Source organism: Desarmillaria tabescens, assembly GCF_030435595.1.
Source record: "Desarmillaria tabescens strain CCBAS 213 chromosome Unknown EV420scaffold_5, whole genome shotgun sequence".
In the NCBI taxonomy this organism is placed as follows: domain Eukaryota; kingdom Fungi; phylum Basidiomycota; class Agaricomycetes; order Agaricales; family Physalacriaceae; genus Desarmillaria; species Desarmillaria tabescens.
This window is the reverse complement of record NW_026848304.1, coordinates 461,554-477,886: the sequence shown is the minus strand read 5'-3', so window position 1 is coordinate 477,886 and position 16,333 is coordinate 461,554. Positions and strand designations below refer to the sequence as shown.

The 16,333-nt window shown below is 48.3% G+C and overlaps 9 protein-coding genes across 9 annotated transcripts; 7 read left to right on the top strand and 2 right to left on the bottom strand.

Annotated features, from left to right (window-relative positions):
- Positions 1 to 45: 45 nt before the first annotated feature.
- EV420DRAFT_1512767 (acyl carrier protein) lies at positions 46 to 737 on the top strand. Its single transcript, XM_060471675.1, has 5 exons — positions 46 to 284; positions 337 to 414; positions 466 to 523; positions 577 to 606; positions 658 to 737. Exons 1-5 carry the CDS (start codon positions 102 to 104, stop codon positions 663 to 665), a joined length of 357 nt encoding a protein of 118 aa, XP_060336132.1. The 5' UTR covers positions 46 to 101; the 3' UTR covers positions 666 to 737.
- On the top strand, positions 738 to 2,342 carry EV420DRAFT_1512764 (uncharacterized protein). Its single transcript, XM_060471674.1, has 8 exons — positions 738 to 1,002; positions 1,066 to 1,124; positions 1,181 to 1,267; positions 1,320 to 1,559; positions 1,614 to 1,654; positions 1,706 to 1,864; positions 1,918 to 2,018; positions 2,066 to 2,342. The coding sequence occupies exons 1-8, from the start codon at positions 939 to 941 to the stop codon at positions 2,230 to 2,232; spliced, it is 918 nt and encodes a 305-aa protein (XP_060336131.1). The 5' UTR covers positions 738 to 938; the 3' UTR covers positions 2,233 to 2,342.
- Positions 2,343 to 3,439, top strand: EV420DRAFT_1512759 (60S ribosomal protein L13a). The gene is made up of 5 exons (XM_060471673.1): positions 2,343 to 2,392; positions 2,522 to 2,688; positions 2,745 to 3,011; positions 3,065 to 3,160; positions 3,211 to 3,439. Exons 2-5 carry the CDS (start codon positions 2,530 to 2,532, stop codon positions 3,289 to 3,291), a joined length of 603 nt encoding a protein of 200 aa, XP_060336130.1. The 5' UTR covers positions 2,343 to 2,392; positions 2,522 to 2,529; the 3' UTR covers positions 3,292 to 3,439.
- An 84-nt stretch (positions 3,440 to 3,523) lies between these two features.
- On the top strand, positions 3,524 to 4,981 carry EV420DRAFT_937556 (uncharacterized protein). Its single transcript, XM_060484061.1, has 3 exons — positions 3,524 to 3,657; positions 3,727 to 3,950; positions 4,004 to 4,981. Exons 1-3 carry the CDS (start codon positions 3,624 to 3,626, stop codon positions 4,748 to 4,750), a joined length of 1,005 nt encoding a protein of 334 aa, XP_060336129.1. The 5' UTR covers positions 3,524 to 3,623; the 3' UTR covers positions 4,751 to 4,981.
- A 231-nt stretch (positions 4,982 to 5,212) lies between these two features.
- Positions 5,213 to 6,366, top strand: EV420DRAFT_1475311 (uncharacterized protein; the record flags this gene model as incomplete). The annotated part of the gene is made up of 3 exons (XM_060469272.1): positions 5,213 to 5,568; positions 5,618 to 6,140; positions 6,190 to 6,366. The coding sequence occupies 3 exons, from the start codon at positions 5,213 to 5,215 to the stop codon at positions 6,364 to 6,366; spliced, it is 1,056 nt and encodes a 351-aa protein (XP_060336128.1).
- A 33-nt stretch (positions 6,367 to 6,399) lies between these two features.
- Positions 6,400 to 10,690, bottom strand: EV420DRAFT_1637243 (Metalloenzyme, LuxS/M16 peptidase-like protein; the record flags this gene model as incomplete). The annotated part of the gene is made up of 23 exons (XM_060476682.1): positions 6,400 to 6,720; positions 6,768 to 6,854; positions 6,908 to 6,957; positions 7,022 to 7,112; positions 7,169 to 7,309; positions 7,361 to 7,432; positions 7,484 to 7,581; positions 7,631 to 7,854; positions 7,915 to 8,163; positions 8,216 to 8,277; positions 8,327 to 8,696; positions 8,747 to 8,919; positions 8,977 to 9,163; positions 9,218 to 9,303; positions 9,356 to 9,417; positions 9,468 to 9,722; positions 9,770 to 9,861; positions 9,913 to 10,007; positions 10,055 to 10,067; positions 10,122 to 10,325; positions 10,374 to 10,410; positions 10,467 to 10,505; positions 10,558 to 10,690. The coding sequence occupies 23 exons, from the start codon at positions 10,688 to 10,690 to the stop codon at positions 6,400 to 6,402; spliced, it is 3,141 nt and encodes a 1,046-aa protein (XP_060336127.1).
- Positions 10,691 to 10,964: 274 nt separating this feature from the next.
- Positions 10,965 to 11,967, top strand: EV420DRAFT_1512746 (uncharacterized protein). The gene is made up of 9 exons (XM_060471672.1): positions 10,965 to 11,104; positions 11,164 to 11,186; positions 11,239 to 11,285; positions 11,335 to 11,346; positions 11,404 to 11,473; positions 11,529 to 11,534; positions 11,592 to 11,677; positions 11,735 to 11,795; positions 11,850 to 11,967. The coding sequence occupies exons 1-9, from the start codon at positions 11,000 to 11,002 to the stop codon at positions 11,854 to 11,856; spliced, it is 417 nt and encodes a 138-aa protein (XP_060336126.1). The 5' UTR covers positions 10,965 to 10,999; the 3' UTR covers positions 11,857 to 11,967.
- Positions 11,968 to 12,396: 429 nt separating this feature from the next.
- On the top strand, positions 12,397 to 15,389 carry EV420DRAFT_937214 (uncharacterized protein). Its single transcript, XM_060484060.1, has 13 exons — positions 12,397 to 12,608; positions 12,662 to 12,691; positions 12,750 to 12,790; positions 12,846 to 12,890; positions 12,943 to 13,046; positions 13,097 to 13,406; positions 13,458 to 13,584; positions 13,634 to 14,104; positions 14,160 to 14,500; positions 14,558 to 14,714; positions 14,764 to 14,873; positions 14,925 to 14,965; positions 15,024 to 15,389. Exons 1-13 carry the CDS (start codon positions 12,555 to 12,557, stop codon positions 15,335 to 15,337), a joined length of 2,145 nt encoding a protein of 714 aa, XP_060336125.1. The 5' UTR covers positions 12,397 to 12,554; the 3' UTR covers positions 15,338 to 15,389.
- Positions 15,390 to 15,440: 51 nt separating this feature from the next.
- Positions 15,441 to 16,298, bottom strand: EV420DRAFT_1637241 (uncharacterized protein; the record flags this gene model as incomplete). Its single annotated transcript, XM_060476681.1, has 3 exons — positions 15,441 to 15,742; positions 15,796 to 16,075; positions 16,128 to 16,298. The coding sequence occupies 3 exons, from the start codon at positions 16,296 to 16,298 to the stop codon at positions 15,441 to 15,443; spliced, it is 753 nt and encodes a 250-aa protein (XP_060336124.1).
- Between the last annotated feature and the right edge of the window lie 35 nt (positions 16,299 to 16,333).

Sequence of the window (16,333 nt, the reverse complement as noted above, 5' to 3'; positions counted from 1 at the left end):
TTTTCTGTTTTGTTCAAAGTCCGAAGGTGTCTGGACCTAACATTCTGGCCAATCAAACTGTCCGGTCTCTTCCTCAAGTTTGTCTATCTCACTAACGAGTCATGTCTTTCCTTCGCCTTGCCGCCAGGCCCGCAACTCTCTCTCGTCCATTCTTGAACGTCTATTACTCCCAGCGCCAGCTTCCCGCCAGATGGTATTCCGCCGGGTCCGGTCTCACCAAGGAGGCTATTGAGAACCGCGTTTTGAGTGTTTTCAAAGGTTTTGAGAAGGTCAAGGCTGAGCAGGTATGCGTCCACTCGGCGGCGCGTTTTACTTTCAGCTAATTGGTGCTACTAGCTGGGACCCAGCGCTTCGTTCAAAAATCTTGGTCTTGACAGCTTGGATGCCGTTGAGGTGGTCATGGCAGTGGAAGAGGTACGATGGAGTTATATTTCTCGTGTGCTTTGATATCGAGCATCAGTTTAGGAATTCTCGATAGAAATACCAGATGAAGCAGCTGATGAGATGGAAACAGTTGAGCAGGGTAAGTTGATTTCGCACATACACTAGCTGCCGCTTATTCTTTGTGTTCCGCAGTCATCAAATACATTTCTGAGACTCCAGAGGGTACGTTTACTTTTGCGTAGAATAGTATTGTAGTTCTAACCCGTTTTGTAGCTCACTGAAAAGGATATTTACCTTTGTAATGCTCCCCAACACAATGACAACCAGTATCTGATTAGTAAACTTTTCCCGACATTTACGAGGTCGAATACTTTGGTCATAAGTTTCAAGCCCTTCGGTTTTGAGAGCCGGAATACCATGCGGAACACGTAAGTATTTCTGATTCAGGAGCACTCATGATCTTCGCAGACAGAGGAGTCTGATGTCCATATTTGCTTGTCTTGCCTCACTTGCTCGATTAACCACCAAGACGTCTTTTGCCCACCCTTTCATCGATGAGCACATCTCAGATTATCGTTGACCGTCCTCTCTTGAAGGTGGGATGCACCCTGGGAGAAGGTGTGCCATTTGCACCATACGGTTCCTTCACCGCCCGGGCCGCTCACGCTGAAACTACCATAGGTCCTATCTATGATCCCAGAAACGGGGTCTTACATTTCGTTGACATCCAGGAGAAGAAGGTTAATCTTGGGATAGAAACAGCGCTTGCTATCGCTCTAATGCTACATACTTGCAGGTCTATCATTTCAACACACAAGACAACCAACTCACAGTAGATCAATATGAAGATTCTATCACTTGTCTCGCTCTGCGTAGTACCGGCGTCTGTTCCCCTCCTTGTTCCCAGCCTGCGGCGTTTTTGACTTGAGTTCTAGTTGGCCTGCGCAGCGTCTCAAGGCTTTGCTCTACTCGATGGGTCCACCCTGAACTATCTCTGTAAGCCGATACCCGCCGATCAACAACCGCACACTCGCTTCAACGACGGAGCTTGCGACAGCAAGGGTCGCTTCTTTGCTGGAACGGTGTATTCTGAAGAACACGACGTTCCCGGGATGTTGTATAGATACGATCCGAATGATCGTAGCGTCAAGGTAGTCGATGAAGGACCGTTTACGGTGCGTCCTTGCTATGATGTACTGTCACTGACACCATCAAACATATCCTCTAAGGATTCAAATGGTTTGGGTTGGAGTTTAGACGAAGAGACGTTGTACGTGCGTAGTGTCCTTGGCGAAAGTAATTCTCTGACTCCAGGAATAAGCTACTTTACGGACACAAGGCGAAACATAATTTACGCATACGATTATGACGACGGCAACTTGTCGAATCGTCGCGTCTTTATCGACGCCAACAAATTCAACCTTCCCGGATTTTGTGACGGGCTATGCATCGATGAAGAGGGATGTATCTGGAGCGCTCGGTAAGATGGACATCTCTAACGAGCTATTATCATGTAAACCCCTTTCTTCACAGATGGGAGGGATCACGAATTGTTAGGTTCACCCGCGAAGGAAACATTGACGTTGAGATCTTTTTCCCTACTGTGTGGCGTGTAACTGCCTGTTGTTTTGGAGGTAAGTTGTAGTCGCAACTAACCTGATTTGGTTCTGAATAAAGGTAGGGCCCAATAACGACCAGCTGTATGTCACCACAGCGCATTGCAAGTCAAATGGAGATGTGAATGATATGCAGGAGAAGTACCCAGACTCTGGGCATTTATTCGTTGTTGATTTTAGAGGCAAATACCGGGGCAGCCTCCGCCACTATTTTGGAGGTAGACAGGGGTAGATACTGATGACTAATGCAAGAGTGTTACATAAGCGTACGAGTCTGGTTCGAGTAAACGGTAGATGCCGGCAGCTATGCAGTTGGAAACAAGGTTTGGATCGGAGCCAGTGGCTTCCTCCCTTGTACGCCGCAATCGAATTACACCGCTCAACTCCTCAAGGTAAGTAAATCTGGTCTGTATATATCTTTTGCATTGCTGAATTTTGTTCCCTCGACATTCTAGGTCTGTTCCTTTTCCGCCCCGCTTTTTTGCCAGGAAAAACCGTGAATATTGACCTCGATTTCGCAGACTTCGCGATGGCCACTTTCTCTTCGACACCCATCGTAATTGATGGCAAGGGTCACCTCCTTGGTCGACTGGCCTCGATCATCTCCAAGCAGATCCTTAGTGGCCAGAAAATTGTCGTGGTTAGGTGCGAGGAGATCAACATCTCTGGCAGCTTTTTCCGCAACAAGGTATGACTCTAACAACATTTGACGCGATTCCTTGGTGTAAATACTGTTTTCATCAGCTCCGATACCACAACTTCCTCCACAAACGCCACATTGTTAATCCCAAAAAATCCGGCCCCTTCCATCACCGTGCGCCCTCGAAGATTCTCTACCGGGCCATCCGAGGAATGACTCCTCACAAGAGCGCCCGGGGTGCTGCTGCCTTGGAGCGCCTGAAGCTCTATGAGGGTGTTCCTCCTCCATATGACCGCAAGAAGCGGATGGTTGTTCCGGAGGCCTTGAGGGTGTTGAGGTTGAAGCCTGGTCGCAAGTACTGCACAGTCAAGGTATGTTGGTTTATGGTAGTTGGGCTCTCAGTGTACTTATTGGTTTGCAATAGCGTCTGTCTCACGAGGTCGGCTGGGGTTACAAGGACGTCGTGGACCGTTTGGAGGAGAAGAGGAAAATCAAGGCCCAGGCATTCCATGAACGCAAGGTATGTGTGTAAGCCAGCCAAAGAATTGTTGATATTGATTTTCTTGCTAGCTTGCTGCTATCAAGCTTCGCCAAAAGGCCACCCTTGACAAATCGTCGTCTTTCGAGAAGCTTACCCAGCTCGGCTACTAGCTGCTATACTACTATGATGTTATGTGAATGTCCATACTATGTTACTGCAGTGCTGCGTATACGACGTTTGGCGCCCTTCTCTATTATATGACTGCTTTCTGAAAGTACCGAGAGAAAAGTAAGAATAAGTAAGCGTAAATGGCGTATGGGAATGAATGAGTAAGAAGAGGCTGGACCAGCTGTAATTCAAATCGGCAGCCAAAAGGCGCGCAAACGCGCAGAGCCGAAAAAACACTTTTTCACAGTTCAGTCATCATCGCCCTTTCTCTCTCCCGTCCACCCTCCTGCCCTTTTCTCCCTTTTCCCTTCTTCCTCTTACCCCGCCCTTTTCCATGCCTTCCGACTCTTCCGAAAGACGTGATTCGGGTTCGTCCCTTTTTTTCTTCCTCGTTCCCGTCGACGACACTTATTTTGTTTTCCGGTTTAATTTTACAGCTTCGCCACCGCAATCGCGCTCTGCTTCGCCTTCCAGTCATGATATTCTCACCCTGCGCGCCCTCGTTAGCACCAAGGACGCAGGTGTCATTATTGGAAAGGCTGGTAAAAACGTCGCCGACTTGCGAGACCAGACCGGTGTCAAGGCTGGCGTCAGCAAGGTCATCCCTGGTGTACACGAGCGGGTGCTCACAGTTACGGGTCTTGTCGAGGCCGTAGCAAGGGTACGTATTTTTTTATCAAATAATTCGGCGATTTTCTTTGACAGTGGCCCTAGGCATACACTCTCATCATCTCGCAGCTCGTGGCCTCGAGTCCCTCGTCTCCCATTCCTGCCTCGCCTTCCACCTCTCACACTTCCATCCGTCTCCTTATCTCGCACAATCTCATGGGTACCATTATTGGACGCAGTGGGCTCAAAATCAAGGCCATCCAAGACGGCTCTGGTGCGCGTATGATTGCCTCGAAAGATATGCTTCCGCAGTCAACCGAACGTATTGTGGAGGTTCAGGGCTCTCCAGACTCCATTGGGCATGCCATTGAGGAGATTGGCAAGTGTCTCTTGGAAGACTACGAGCGAGGTATGGGCACGGTGTTGTACCATCCCGGAACTAGCGAGGAGCGTTCTGGGAACCGACGATCTACGAACGGCTACTCCAGCAGCTCCCGCCGCTCTAATGGCGACATACGTGGTCATTTATCGCCGCCCACCTCTCCCAGCATGGGGGCAACACCAATGTCAGTTGCACCCGCCAATCTGCGTACCCAGAATATCTCCATTCCCTCTGACATGGTCGGTTGTATCATTGGTCGGAGCGGAACGAAGATTACAGAGATCAGACGCCTATCCGGTTCCAAAATTTCTATTGCCAAAGCTCCCCACGATGAAACCGGTGAAAGAATGTTCACCATCGTCGGTACCCCCGAAGCGAACGAGAAGGCTCTGTTCTTGTTGTACAACCAGCTGGAGAGCGAAAAGGAGAGAAGGGTAGGACGGGAGCAGCCGCAGGAATTGCAGGATTAGTTCTGATCCCTTTTCCTTACTCGCATTGAATGCGCCAATTGCTGGAAAATCAGCTTTCTAGCATTGACGATACTTGGGATCTCACCAACGTCGTCTTCACCTTTTGTCCATTTTACAGTAGTCTAAGTCTTCCCCCCTCTGTTCATATGTTCCGCCTTCCTATCATCTTGAACCGCCGACCCGCCAACTCTCCTCGTCTCGGACTGTCTCCCTCCTTGCTGTCAAAATGCCGTTACATACTTTCCGCCCTGCTCCCTAGCCAATATTTACCGTTGATGGCTGATTATATCGTACTGCTTTCGTGCTTGTTGACAGACACTTTAAAAGTATGTATACATGACTATCATACGTTTGAGCTACTTACTGGGGGGGTCGTGTACGTGTTATTTACTCACACGTGGTCTGTACAAAAATTTCTTGCGCATCGCGAATATGATGTAATCGCCAATTGCTATTTTTGAAATGGCCAACAACTCGTCCTACAATATTGCTGCTGCTATAAAATCCAGCCTTTCAGATACATACGGCCAGGCTTACTCCAGTCACTATGCTCAGGCGTACGCGACTACGTCCCAAGGATACGCTATCTCTAGCACCTACACTGCAGCTTCTTCGTCTTCCAGATCTCGTCCGATGAATGCAGGGGCCTCATCTTGGTACCAGGCAGGGAACAGCCGTTGCACATATAAAAATTGCACGTTTACAGGCTCTCAAAAAAGCGTCGAGACTCACATGATGGACCGGCACCTAATCTTCCCTCCTGGATGGGACAAGCAGAAGAAAACCGACAACTGGGATGCGGACCCTAGTCTCAAAGGGTACGTCGAACCTTCGCACCGTGTTCTAAGCCTAATAAATTCTGTCCAGCAAGCCCGTGGCCATACAAGGAACAACCCTTGTCCTGGATTCCCCCGAAGTTCTCGACTCATGGCTTGCAGAGCGTAGGAAACGTTGGCCTAGTGATAACAGAGTACAAGAGAAGAAGCGGAAGCAAGAGGAGGCTATAGCGCGAGGCCAGTTGTCCGTCGAGGAGCTCGGCCTCTTTAGCAGAAAACGGCAGAGGACAGTGGGTAATGAACCTCGGGTACCGAACCGTGGTCGCCAAAGGGGACGTGGTCACGTTAGAGGTACTGCTGATTCCGGCTGGCGTGGGCGAGGAGGCGCCCACCCTACACCAGCTCAGCCTCCCGCGGAACCTGATTCCAGCTCCTCGGATACCGATAGCAGCGATAATGGCGAGCCGGAGGTTTTATCATCAAAGGTGACCTCCAGTCCTGTGGTAGATGATCCTCCGTCCTTGCCGTCCAAGGTCATTGCACCAATAAGTAGACCTCCGCCAAAGAGACCTCTGCAGCCGCCCGTTCCCACCCAGCCAACCCTTTTACGAAACGTGCGTGTTTAAGCTTTTCTGTCGTCATTCTAGCTCAGCATCTATCCAGCTTCTTCTTCCTGAGATACGCGTGACTGTCTCCAATCTTTCCCAAGCTATCCGGTTTCTGGTTCAGAATGATTTCCTCCGAAATGTTGAACTGAAGCCAGGAGAGGCGGATGAAAAGATGATCCAAGTCATTGGTACCAATGAAGTGCAGCCGCAAGAGCAGTTATCAAGGGAGTAATGTAATGTATGCACTACAGCTACTTACAATAAACTAGTCACTATGGTCATGGTCGCTATCGCAATCACTATCACATTCGCTACCGCTACCACTATATTCATCCGGGTCAATTTCCAGCTGCCGGCTCTCCACATCAAAGCCAGCGTCTTTTAATCCGTCAGCAATCTCGCTTGCTTTAGCAGGAGACGTTACTACGACGGCTACAGATGATGACGGATCAAAAAGAGGTAGGAAATGCGTCCGCAATGTAGCCAAGACATCCTCCTGGGTGACAGCTTGTAGCTTGTCAAGTAATTCAACTTGGTAGTTTTGTGCGAGGCCCTTTAGAGCTTGGTTCGTGAAAGAAACACTTGCCTGTTAAGATGTCAGAGAGGATTACACTTACATAACTGCCTACTTACTGCGCGACTTGCCGTAGAAACGCTCTTGGTAATACCATACACAATACTGCTCTTGGCGGCATCGAGTGTTGTTGGATCGAAGGGAACCTAGAGTCGCCAGCTCGTCAAATTTCCCAAGGTAATCTGGAAGGACGACATACGCTTCCGTCAACTAGTCCTTTCAAGACATTTGAAGCTTCCCTGAAAGCTCCTATGCTGTTAGAGCTCTAGGATCACGAGTCAGTAAAAGCGTCAATTACATTCTAGAGGCGAACTTGCCCGGTACAACGAGAAGCTTAAGAGCCCAGCTTCAAGGTCTATTGATACGTACGCGCCGTATGCAAGGCCTGAACCTCTGATATACCGCTATGAAGCAATACAGTCATTACACGTTGTTTCTGTTGTTAGGAGAAAGCACGAACCCAGAGATAACTCTCAGTGGCGTTGAGAACTTCAAGTGCGACACGGATAGCGGGATACTCAGGTTGCTGGAAACCTTTGAGACACTTGGCAGTGTGAGTAACGTATGAACTCCCTATCGTAGGGAGGCTCATGACAATCGCCTAGGAGTAAGCATTTAGAGAATTTCGAAGGATATTGGACGAAAGGTAAACCTTCTTAACAGGATTTTCGCCAACAGTACTGAGCCTATCAGACACTAAAGGAACGGGTGCTAGAGGCACGTCCTTTTGACACTCCTGTTAGCCGGGAAGTTCACATTTCAACTGTAGACGTACCGGAACGGAGTGGAAATACTTGGGCCAGACACTCCTTGGTTGTGGTAGTTTCATAACGTCCCCTGTAACCGAGAATCGCATGCCGGAAGGATCAGTCACTAGAGCAAAACACTAAGAAATATTCTTTATATTTTGAAAGCCGCTTACTGTGCTTCCGGATCTCCTCGAAATTCGCGACTACTTTGTCTGGCTCCTCCTGTAGCTGTTTGACGAGCTTGGGAATGAAATCGATCTGAGGAAGAACTCCTCCCGCTCGGGACGTCGAGCTTTCATTGTAGAGGAGATCTGCCCACAGAGAGCCCAGGACCGTGTTGCCATCGCGTTTGAGCTCAGGGAGGGATTGTTGAATTTTGGCAACAGTTACTTGGAGCCTGGCGGATAGGAAATTGGTTCAGAGGGTAGAGAAAGGATAGCGAGAGACCACCACCTACCGCTCTTTGTCAAAGCGAGCGCCATACACAAGGTCTCTCAGCCAAGCGACAGCAACTTCATATCCAGATACTTCGACTTTGATGCTGACACGAAGAGTTTCAGCGAATGCGTTTGACACCCCGAGTCCCACCTCATATGATACAGTTTCATCATCAAGTTTGTTGATAACCTCTTCATGGCTCAACCATTCACCAGATTGTCTTTGTACAGGCAATGCAAAGAACGCCGAAAGATAGGTTGATATGTGTCTATACAAAAGGATCGTTAATTCCGTAGCAGGGGAAGAGCTCTCTGACATACGGTCGCAGGTGATGGGGAACCTTTGCGAGGGAGAAATACCCGTGAACAGTCACGAAATCTGACTACAAATTTTCTCAATAACCATTAGGAGTAGAGCGAGAAAACGCTCACCTCGACATGGTCGTATTGTACAAAGAAGGGTAGGGCAGAACCATCACTATGTACGTGTTGGGACAGTGAGGTCCCCACTCGTCCTGGAGCAGAATTTCGACCTTTACCCGGTTCTTGGAGACTCTGGACTGGTATCCAGGATATGCTCTTGACATCGGGTATTGGGAACTTTGTCAGCACCTCAGTAGGAATCGGGAGATCATGTTCTGCTTTAGCAGCTTCAAGTTCCTTCGCCGCCTTCTTGAGACCTTCCGGGCCAAGTTTTTCGACCTGAGCAGCAACGCGAGCCTTCTCATCTTCCTCCAACTTCTTAGCCAAGGCAGCAGAAGGTTTACCAATAACAATGACGGATGCTGGATCAATAAAATATCTGAAAGAATGAATGAAGGATTAAGTATAACTGACTGGGGGGAACCTTACTTTTTCAGAAGATCCGTCCATTGTTTACTTGAGAATGATCTTATCTCGTTATATTGGTTGATTTCGTCCATAGAGTCCTTCAGCTCCGATCCATCCTCGGCACCATATAAGAAGTCCGTGATGATGTTGGTGGAGAAAGTATCGCCTTTAGCCGATTCTAGCTTACTGCGCAGCTAGATGAACGTAAAGGTGAGCCACAAGGATGTAAGGAGGCCGATAAATCATGAAACCTGACGCTCATCACGATTGATGACCATAGCCATACGTTCCATGTCTATCCCTTCATCGGCGATACGTTGAAGAGTAGTTTTCAGCTTTTGATCGAAAGTGTCCAGATGCTCTGCTGGAATGGAACCAATGTATATAGGGAGGTAGACGCGGGTAGCTCTAATGTCCTCGGAGAAGTAGATGTACGTGCTAAGATAAGACAAGTGAGAACATTTTGATTTAAGGAAGAGAGAAACCACCGACCATAGGGGTGATTCTATCTCAACAAATTCCTTGTTGAGAGGCGCTACTGCAGAAGAGGTAAGGTATGTGGCCAAAATATCAACAGCCTGTAATTCATATAAATAAAGAGACGGAAGTAACTTGAATTACGAGAAATACCTTCCGTCCTAGAAAGTCATTTGTAGCAGGGCCTAGGAAAGTAATGGTAACTTCGCCAACACCTGTAGGACAATTGAAAAAGAGCGCCATCAAAATGGAGATATGCACCAACTTTCATCTTGCTCGGGGAAATCTATTGTTTCCTTGATGGTTTCAGCAATCGGGGGTCTAGCAGCACTGGCTGTTTCAACAAAGGACCGTTTCCAACCTGGGGGCCGAGGTCCCTTGTTTTGTCCATGCGAGATGAGAACAGGTTCCACTTTGTTTTGTACCACATCCAACAGTGACGAGGTGCCACTGGAAAGTTTACCTCCCACAATGAGGGTCAAGTTGTGGGGGACATAATACGTGCCATGATATTTCCTTACTAGATCAATGTTAAACCGAAAGTAATTGCAATCGCGAACAACATACTTTGCTCGACAGAGAGTACTCGTAGGGCTTCCATAAGACCGCCTGTTTCGCTGCGATAGGCGCAACCTGGTGGATCCAAAAGCCGTTGTGCCCTGTCCAGAACGATGAGAAATGAAATGAAGGCTTATAATAGACCACCGTACCGAAGAGCCATAAGATCTCCCGAAGTATTTTCTCGGCCCTGCATCTCACTGTATACCACACCTGAATCCTGTCCGCTTGGATCGATATGATGCACCTAATTCTATGAGCCTCCATGTTACAAGTACAGAAACTGAGACCCACTTCTGTTACAAAACTGCAGATTATTCAGCGACACGCCAGAAGCGCGGTATATATAGGAAGTACTCACCCAGCTTGTGTTATTGTGGGATACAGGATATGATCGACATAGATAGGTAACAATTGCAGGAATCCCTGTTCTCCGGCAGTAGAGACTGTATAGGCAGTGTGATCCGTGTCCGTCCAGGCGTTAGTCCCGTTTGAGAAGCCGCGATTAGCCAAATGATCGATGATACCCTTGTACGGATATTTCTCTGACCCCATAAAAACAAGACTACAGAGGTTTAATAACAATCAGTGATAAACATCAAGAACGACGTACTGTTCCAGAGTATGGGGGCAACCAGAATCATCAAATACTGAGTCACATTTCTATTGAGCGGGACGAACATATGCAGTAATCTCTGATACGTACTTTCGGTGCCGACAACAAAATAACCATTGACGATGGGGGCTATCCATGAAAGAATGAGAGAAACACCCTGAAGAGCTGCAAGAAACACTACCTGTGTAATCTAGATGAACAACGCTCAGACCCGTCACACGGCTCCTCCATTTCGAAACAACAACATCCGTGAAATCAAGCTTGACTCTTTTGACAAGATCAAAGTTTCCGAAACTTTCTGAAGGAGTAGACATAGATGCCGAGCGTGCAGTGGTGGTTGCAGACGTAGAGGCTTGCCGAATGCGGAAGCTGCTAGAGGATGCGGTCCAATTGGAGGTCGGCCTGGGAGGAAAAGAGTGATGACGTCTAAGGAGAGGATACCGCCAAGCTCGTTTGAAAAGTGAGGGCAGCCGCTGCATCCAGCAAATTAGAGGCAAGTAGCAGAGATTAACCAAGAATTCCGACGACCAAATTCAATTTGTTTTTCTCAGCAAAAGCACGTGTCACAGTAATTTGAAATCACCCTCACTTTAAATAACTTGCTACCACGATCCAAAAACATCATGGGCTGGCAAAAGACATTCACGTTATCGCGTCGCTCCAAGGGCTGCCATCTGATAACTGACGAGGTTCGGTCAAACATCAAAGAAGGACTGGAAGGAATTTCGGTGAGCTATTATCGTAAACCTTGATCAGTTTTCCAATCAGTAAGTTCACCTCGCCGCAGGTCGGAATGCTATTTCTCTTCGTGTGAGCCCGCCGGTTTCTAAAAAACATGTACTCAATTATGGTATATGTGTAGAAATCACACGTCTTGTGCTTTGACTCTAAATGAGAATTGGGATAAGGGTAAGAAACGTTTCATGCTGCTGATTATTCTGACTTAGTTTCTGCACAGATGTAAGGAGAGGTGCGATACCTGATTTTTATCACCAAGATAACGTTTTGCTAAGCACCTCCGTCTCAGATATGGACATGGCTTTGGATCATATCGTTCCTGAGAGTCTCAACTGGTTGCACACAGATGAAGGTCCTGAGTCAGTGGAAATCTTGTCATGCAGAGACTGACAGAATCGACTGAGATACTCTTAGTGATTCGTGAGTAGCTCATCATCTGTGCATACCGTGTAGCCTTCTCAACTGTCACCTGGACAGCGTATCTCATACGAAAGCCGCCATAGTTGGGCCTACTGTCTCCATACCAATTACCAACGGTCAGCTGAACCTTGGAACTTGGCAAGGTGCGTTCACCCGTTTCCGTCGCGGAGTATATGCGTTAGATCCTTCTCTGATGCTAGGCATCTACTTGACTGAATTTCGGCACCTCGCCCACACCCGGCAAGTGGTAGCAACGATACTGTAAGCAGCTCTCTCATTCGCTTCTTACCCGGATGAAGTTAGGGTCTTCTGAAGATCTTGATCCGATTGCGTTGTCGTTTGGCAATACTGCTAGTATGGGAAAGCGTAGAATTTTCTGTTTTCAACCTGTATCTCCACCCAACGTTGCGATCCATCAGACATCGTGGATATGATTTCATCATGATAAGGAATATATTATGAGCAGCGCTCTTGGGTGAAAAGTACAAAGGATGGTGTTGATCCTCTCATCGCGGCAAAACGATGCACACGGCGAAAGAGATTCGAGAACTTGATTCCGAGTACGGGATTAATCACAGACTTGAATACGATCAACGATGAACACATGAGTTGGTGTATCCCCGTTCCCACAGACCGGCGGCTGATGGAGATAATATGGAGACACAGGACGGACCTGCTGGTCTGGGGGGATAGATCATCGATGTGCGCTGTGCAGAAGATGATCAGTAAAAATTACCAAATTGAAAACTAGAAATCGAAAACAACCCAGAATTCGACATGGTAGAAATAATAATAGCCACGTGCACCGCCGGCGGGTGAGTTATATATTGGCCGGCTGCTCTCCAGAATAAGAGTGACATAGCCTCTCTTGTCTGAATTATCTACCGCCAGTCTTGTCTTCCCTATCTCATTCCCGTTCGCTTGACGACCCCGACATACTACCTGGCAACCGTTGAGCGACATCTAATTACATCCTCGTCTGTTTATCTCTGTCTCTATTCGATACCAACAGCACAGTCGATGCCCAAAGCCGCCCCTTCATCCTCAACTCGACCAGCTCTCCGCAGAAACCAGGCAGGCTTCCTCTGATTGTTGCTGCTGCAGATTGTGCTTATCGCGTGTGCTAGGCTTGCCGCTCCTGTCGTAAGAGAAAGCTTGTATGTAACCTGCTAATTCTCTTGCTCGAATCGACTCGACAGCTCAGTTTTTGTTCAGAAATGTGACGCTGCTCGTCCTCATTGCGGCACATGCGTCAAGTAAGTGATAATCTCCGAACTAACGGCCTGTGCTTCCACTCACGCGCTATGTCAGGCAATGGCAGTCACTCGTGAGCGTCCCGGCGCCCGTGGGATACGCGTACGTTCATATAGCGCGTTTAGTGATCATTGGCCCTTATTATTGTCCACAGACATCCCAGCGAACCTCAATGCTCGTACGATCCTGTCGAAGGCTTGACACTGGCTCCCGACACAGATCCCTTGGAAAGGATCAGGCAGCTGGAAAACCAGATTTGTACGTCTTCTCATATTCAAAGTTTGCTCACGTCATCACATCTCGCGTAGCACAATTGAAGACCAAACTATACGAACAACAGACCGCCCCTCGTTCCATTTCTCCCACCCAATCGTCTCTGCTTAATACCACTCCCACCGACATACCGAGACCGCTTTCAAATGGAGGCGGCATTTCTTTACCTCACGCCTCCCTAATGAACTTAATTTCCACCGATAGTCCTGAATCTCGCTTCAGGAGTGAAAGCGGGAGCCCACAATTACTCCCCGTCGCTTCAAAATTACCTACAGATCCATTCATGGAACTGTTGTTCACAGGCTGGAACCCTGATCTCCCAGATCCTGCGACCCTTAATCACTAGTACGCATTTGTTGCCTGGTTTTGTCTCAGTGATTGACGGGTTCCTTCTAGCATAGATGTATTTTTTCGGTGTGATCCTTGTGGCGCACGGGTGTTACACCGTCCTTCATTTCTGAATTCGATGCTCTTGTCGCCTCGGGACCCGGCGTTTCCTCATTCTGCTATCCTCCACGCAATAGTTGAGTAACTGCCCTGAGCATGAGTTTGGTATTGACGAATATTTATAGTGCACTGTGGCGTCTCGCTGGTCTCCTCAAAATGTAGTAATTATGCCAGATGGCGTTCGCCGAGACTCATTCGCAGAATTCCATGCTGGCAAGACCCGATCGTACATCGACAAAACAATGGCGAGCGGCGAAGATATATTCTCAGTCATGCAAGCTTGCATTTTACTATCATGGTACTTCTATCAGGAAGGGCGATGGGTAGAAGTGTGGATATTCGCCGGGTTTCAGACAAGAGTCGCTGTTCCATTACGGTTGAACTATCCTGGGACCTTCTCGACACATGGAAATAACTCCCCCGGTGCTTACCTTGCCCCGCCCAAAGATCTTCGAGACTTGGAGTCTCGTCGCAGGACCTGGTGGATGACAATCATGTTTGATCGAATAGCGTCCGTTGGCGGATGGATACACGCTGTCGACGAACGAGATTTGGGCACGGAGTTGCCATTGCGTAATGAAGACTTCGAATCCGAGGCAGGTCCTTGCGCCGGTTTAACATGCACCGAATATTGATGCTAATAAAATCTAGGCCGCCATCCCGAGCAACCCTCAGGATCTATCGACTCCAGACATCTTCACACGACATCCTCCGCAATACACAGATAGCTTCTTACTGCTGATCAAGGCGGTGATGCTATTTGGCCGCGTCACTGATTATAATGTACGGGGGAGTCTACGAGCGGCAACAGCCCCCAGCAAAAACCAAAACCCCTTCTTCCTTCCAGGGTTTGAAGCGCTTGACAAGCTTGTCTCCAGCGAGTTCCTAGAAAGCCTGCCACATATTTTTAAGAATAATTCCGGAGTGACCGACGCTCCCGAGGGCGGCTCACTGGACACTGATCTGTATATGGTCCATATAATCCCTCATGCGTAAGTTTTGTGAAACATGTCGCAGGAATGCCGACGATGCTAAAACAGTCTTCACAGAGCTACGATAACCCTCCACAATCCCTATATGGACTTCAGCGACGGGCGAAGCGTCTCAACTGCGCGGTGTGTCAACTCGGCGCGACAGATCTTAGGCGCATACTATATGCTCTCTGCAACATCCCTGGACATCACAAGGCTGCACCCCTTTGTAACTGTATGTTTTCGTTTCGGTAAACACCAGCTTATACTTACCTGTTCATTAGATATGCTGGTACCTGGCAGCCGTCGTTCAGGTCCAACTATGTAAATATTTCATCGAGATTGGAGATACTCAAAGGGAATCTAGTGTGTGGGGTGAAATCAACGTGCTCAGGTGAGAAGTCAATAGGGTCAGGTCTTGAAACAGCCATCAACTAGATTGTAGATTTGCGATGCTTGCTTATGGGCAGAGATCTCCCATAGGAAGTGAGTGATCCCTGACATCATGTGGCCCCCGGATGACTAACTTCGGTCATTCCATTAGCTCGACAAGAACGCCTGCTCCAAGGGCTTATGAGAGAAATAGTGCGAATGACGGCGCAGAAGCAACCGCTGGAGGTTGGAGTCCCGTTGTACCCATTCTCTTCTCAGACGTTGTGGCAGAAAGACGAATCACGAACAGGATCTGAGGAACGCTCGACTGTCGCTCCGTTGCCAGTCAGTCCCCAATACGAGGGGATTACCCCACCTCAGCTGCCACCGAGTCGTGGCTCTGGTTCTGGATGGTCACCCAGTACAACAAGCGATCACGATGGTGCGCATTGTTCTGTACCCACGAACCCTTCTTATGTCGGTTAGACAACCAATGTATTATATACTTTTATTACCCCGAGGTCCGTATTCGCTTGTACTCAATATGTTTCTACTGTACATGTATTTTACAACTTGTGCTGGATATGGACTACTTTTTCTTCTGGAATTCATTTACATTTTGCCCGAAATTTCTCTCCTGTTCTAGTAATGCATCGAAACGCGCTTGTTCTGTGGCTTGGTCGTCACGGGTAAACTCGTCAGGGTTAGATGAACCACCGGATTGTGTACGTTTGATGCTGACACGCTCATGGTTTTGCCGGAGGGTGTCCCAGGAAGACATACCCGGATTTCGCGCGTTAGCAGCCCGAATTTGTTCCCAACGGCTGGATGCCGTTGTGGGGGCTGGCGAAGGTGTAGATGAGGCTAAAGGCATGGGGCGATGTCCAAGGGCTACAACAATGACGTTGAGACGCATACAAGGACTAAATCAGAGAAAGAAATACCTGGTGGAGGTTCATCAGGATGAGGTTCGAAATTAGGTGCTGCAGCGTGAGCGAAACGCGCTTTAGCATTGATATACGTTTGCTTGACGCCCTCCGGGTTCTCAAGACGTTGTAAGACATCATTCTGCATGTCGAGATCAACTTTGCGGAAGTAAATCAAGGGAGCGGCGCTTGCTCCCGTCACGACCGCGAAAGTCCATGGTTTACGCCAGAAGGGAGTAGCCTGGCGGTCAAAGAGACGAATGGTTTGAATGGCGAGAACGCCAATTGCTACCGACCACTGAAAAGGAATGAGTGAATGACAGATACAGTATTCAACACGAGATACTGACGACATTAGGCGCGGATATGGGTTTCTTATTAAAGTAATTTTGAAGGGTCTTGTAGTCCGAGAGAGTAAGAAGGCCGGCGTCGATGTCAGGCTGTATGAGGTGCCGTGAACTGGAGGAAGAAAGGGCGCTGTAAAGGATGGGGCTGTTGAAGACGGAACGGTCGTCGTCCATGATGGCTGCCACAAACAGTGACGGTAAGATTGGCA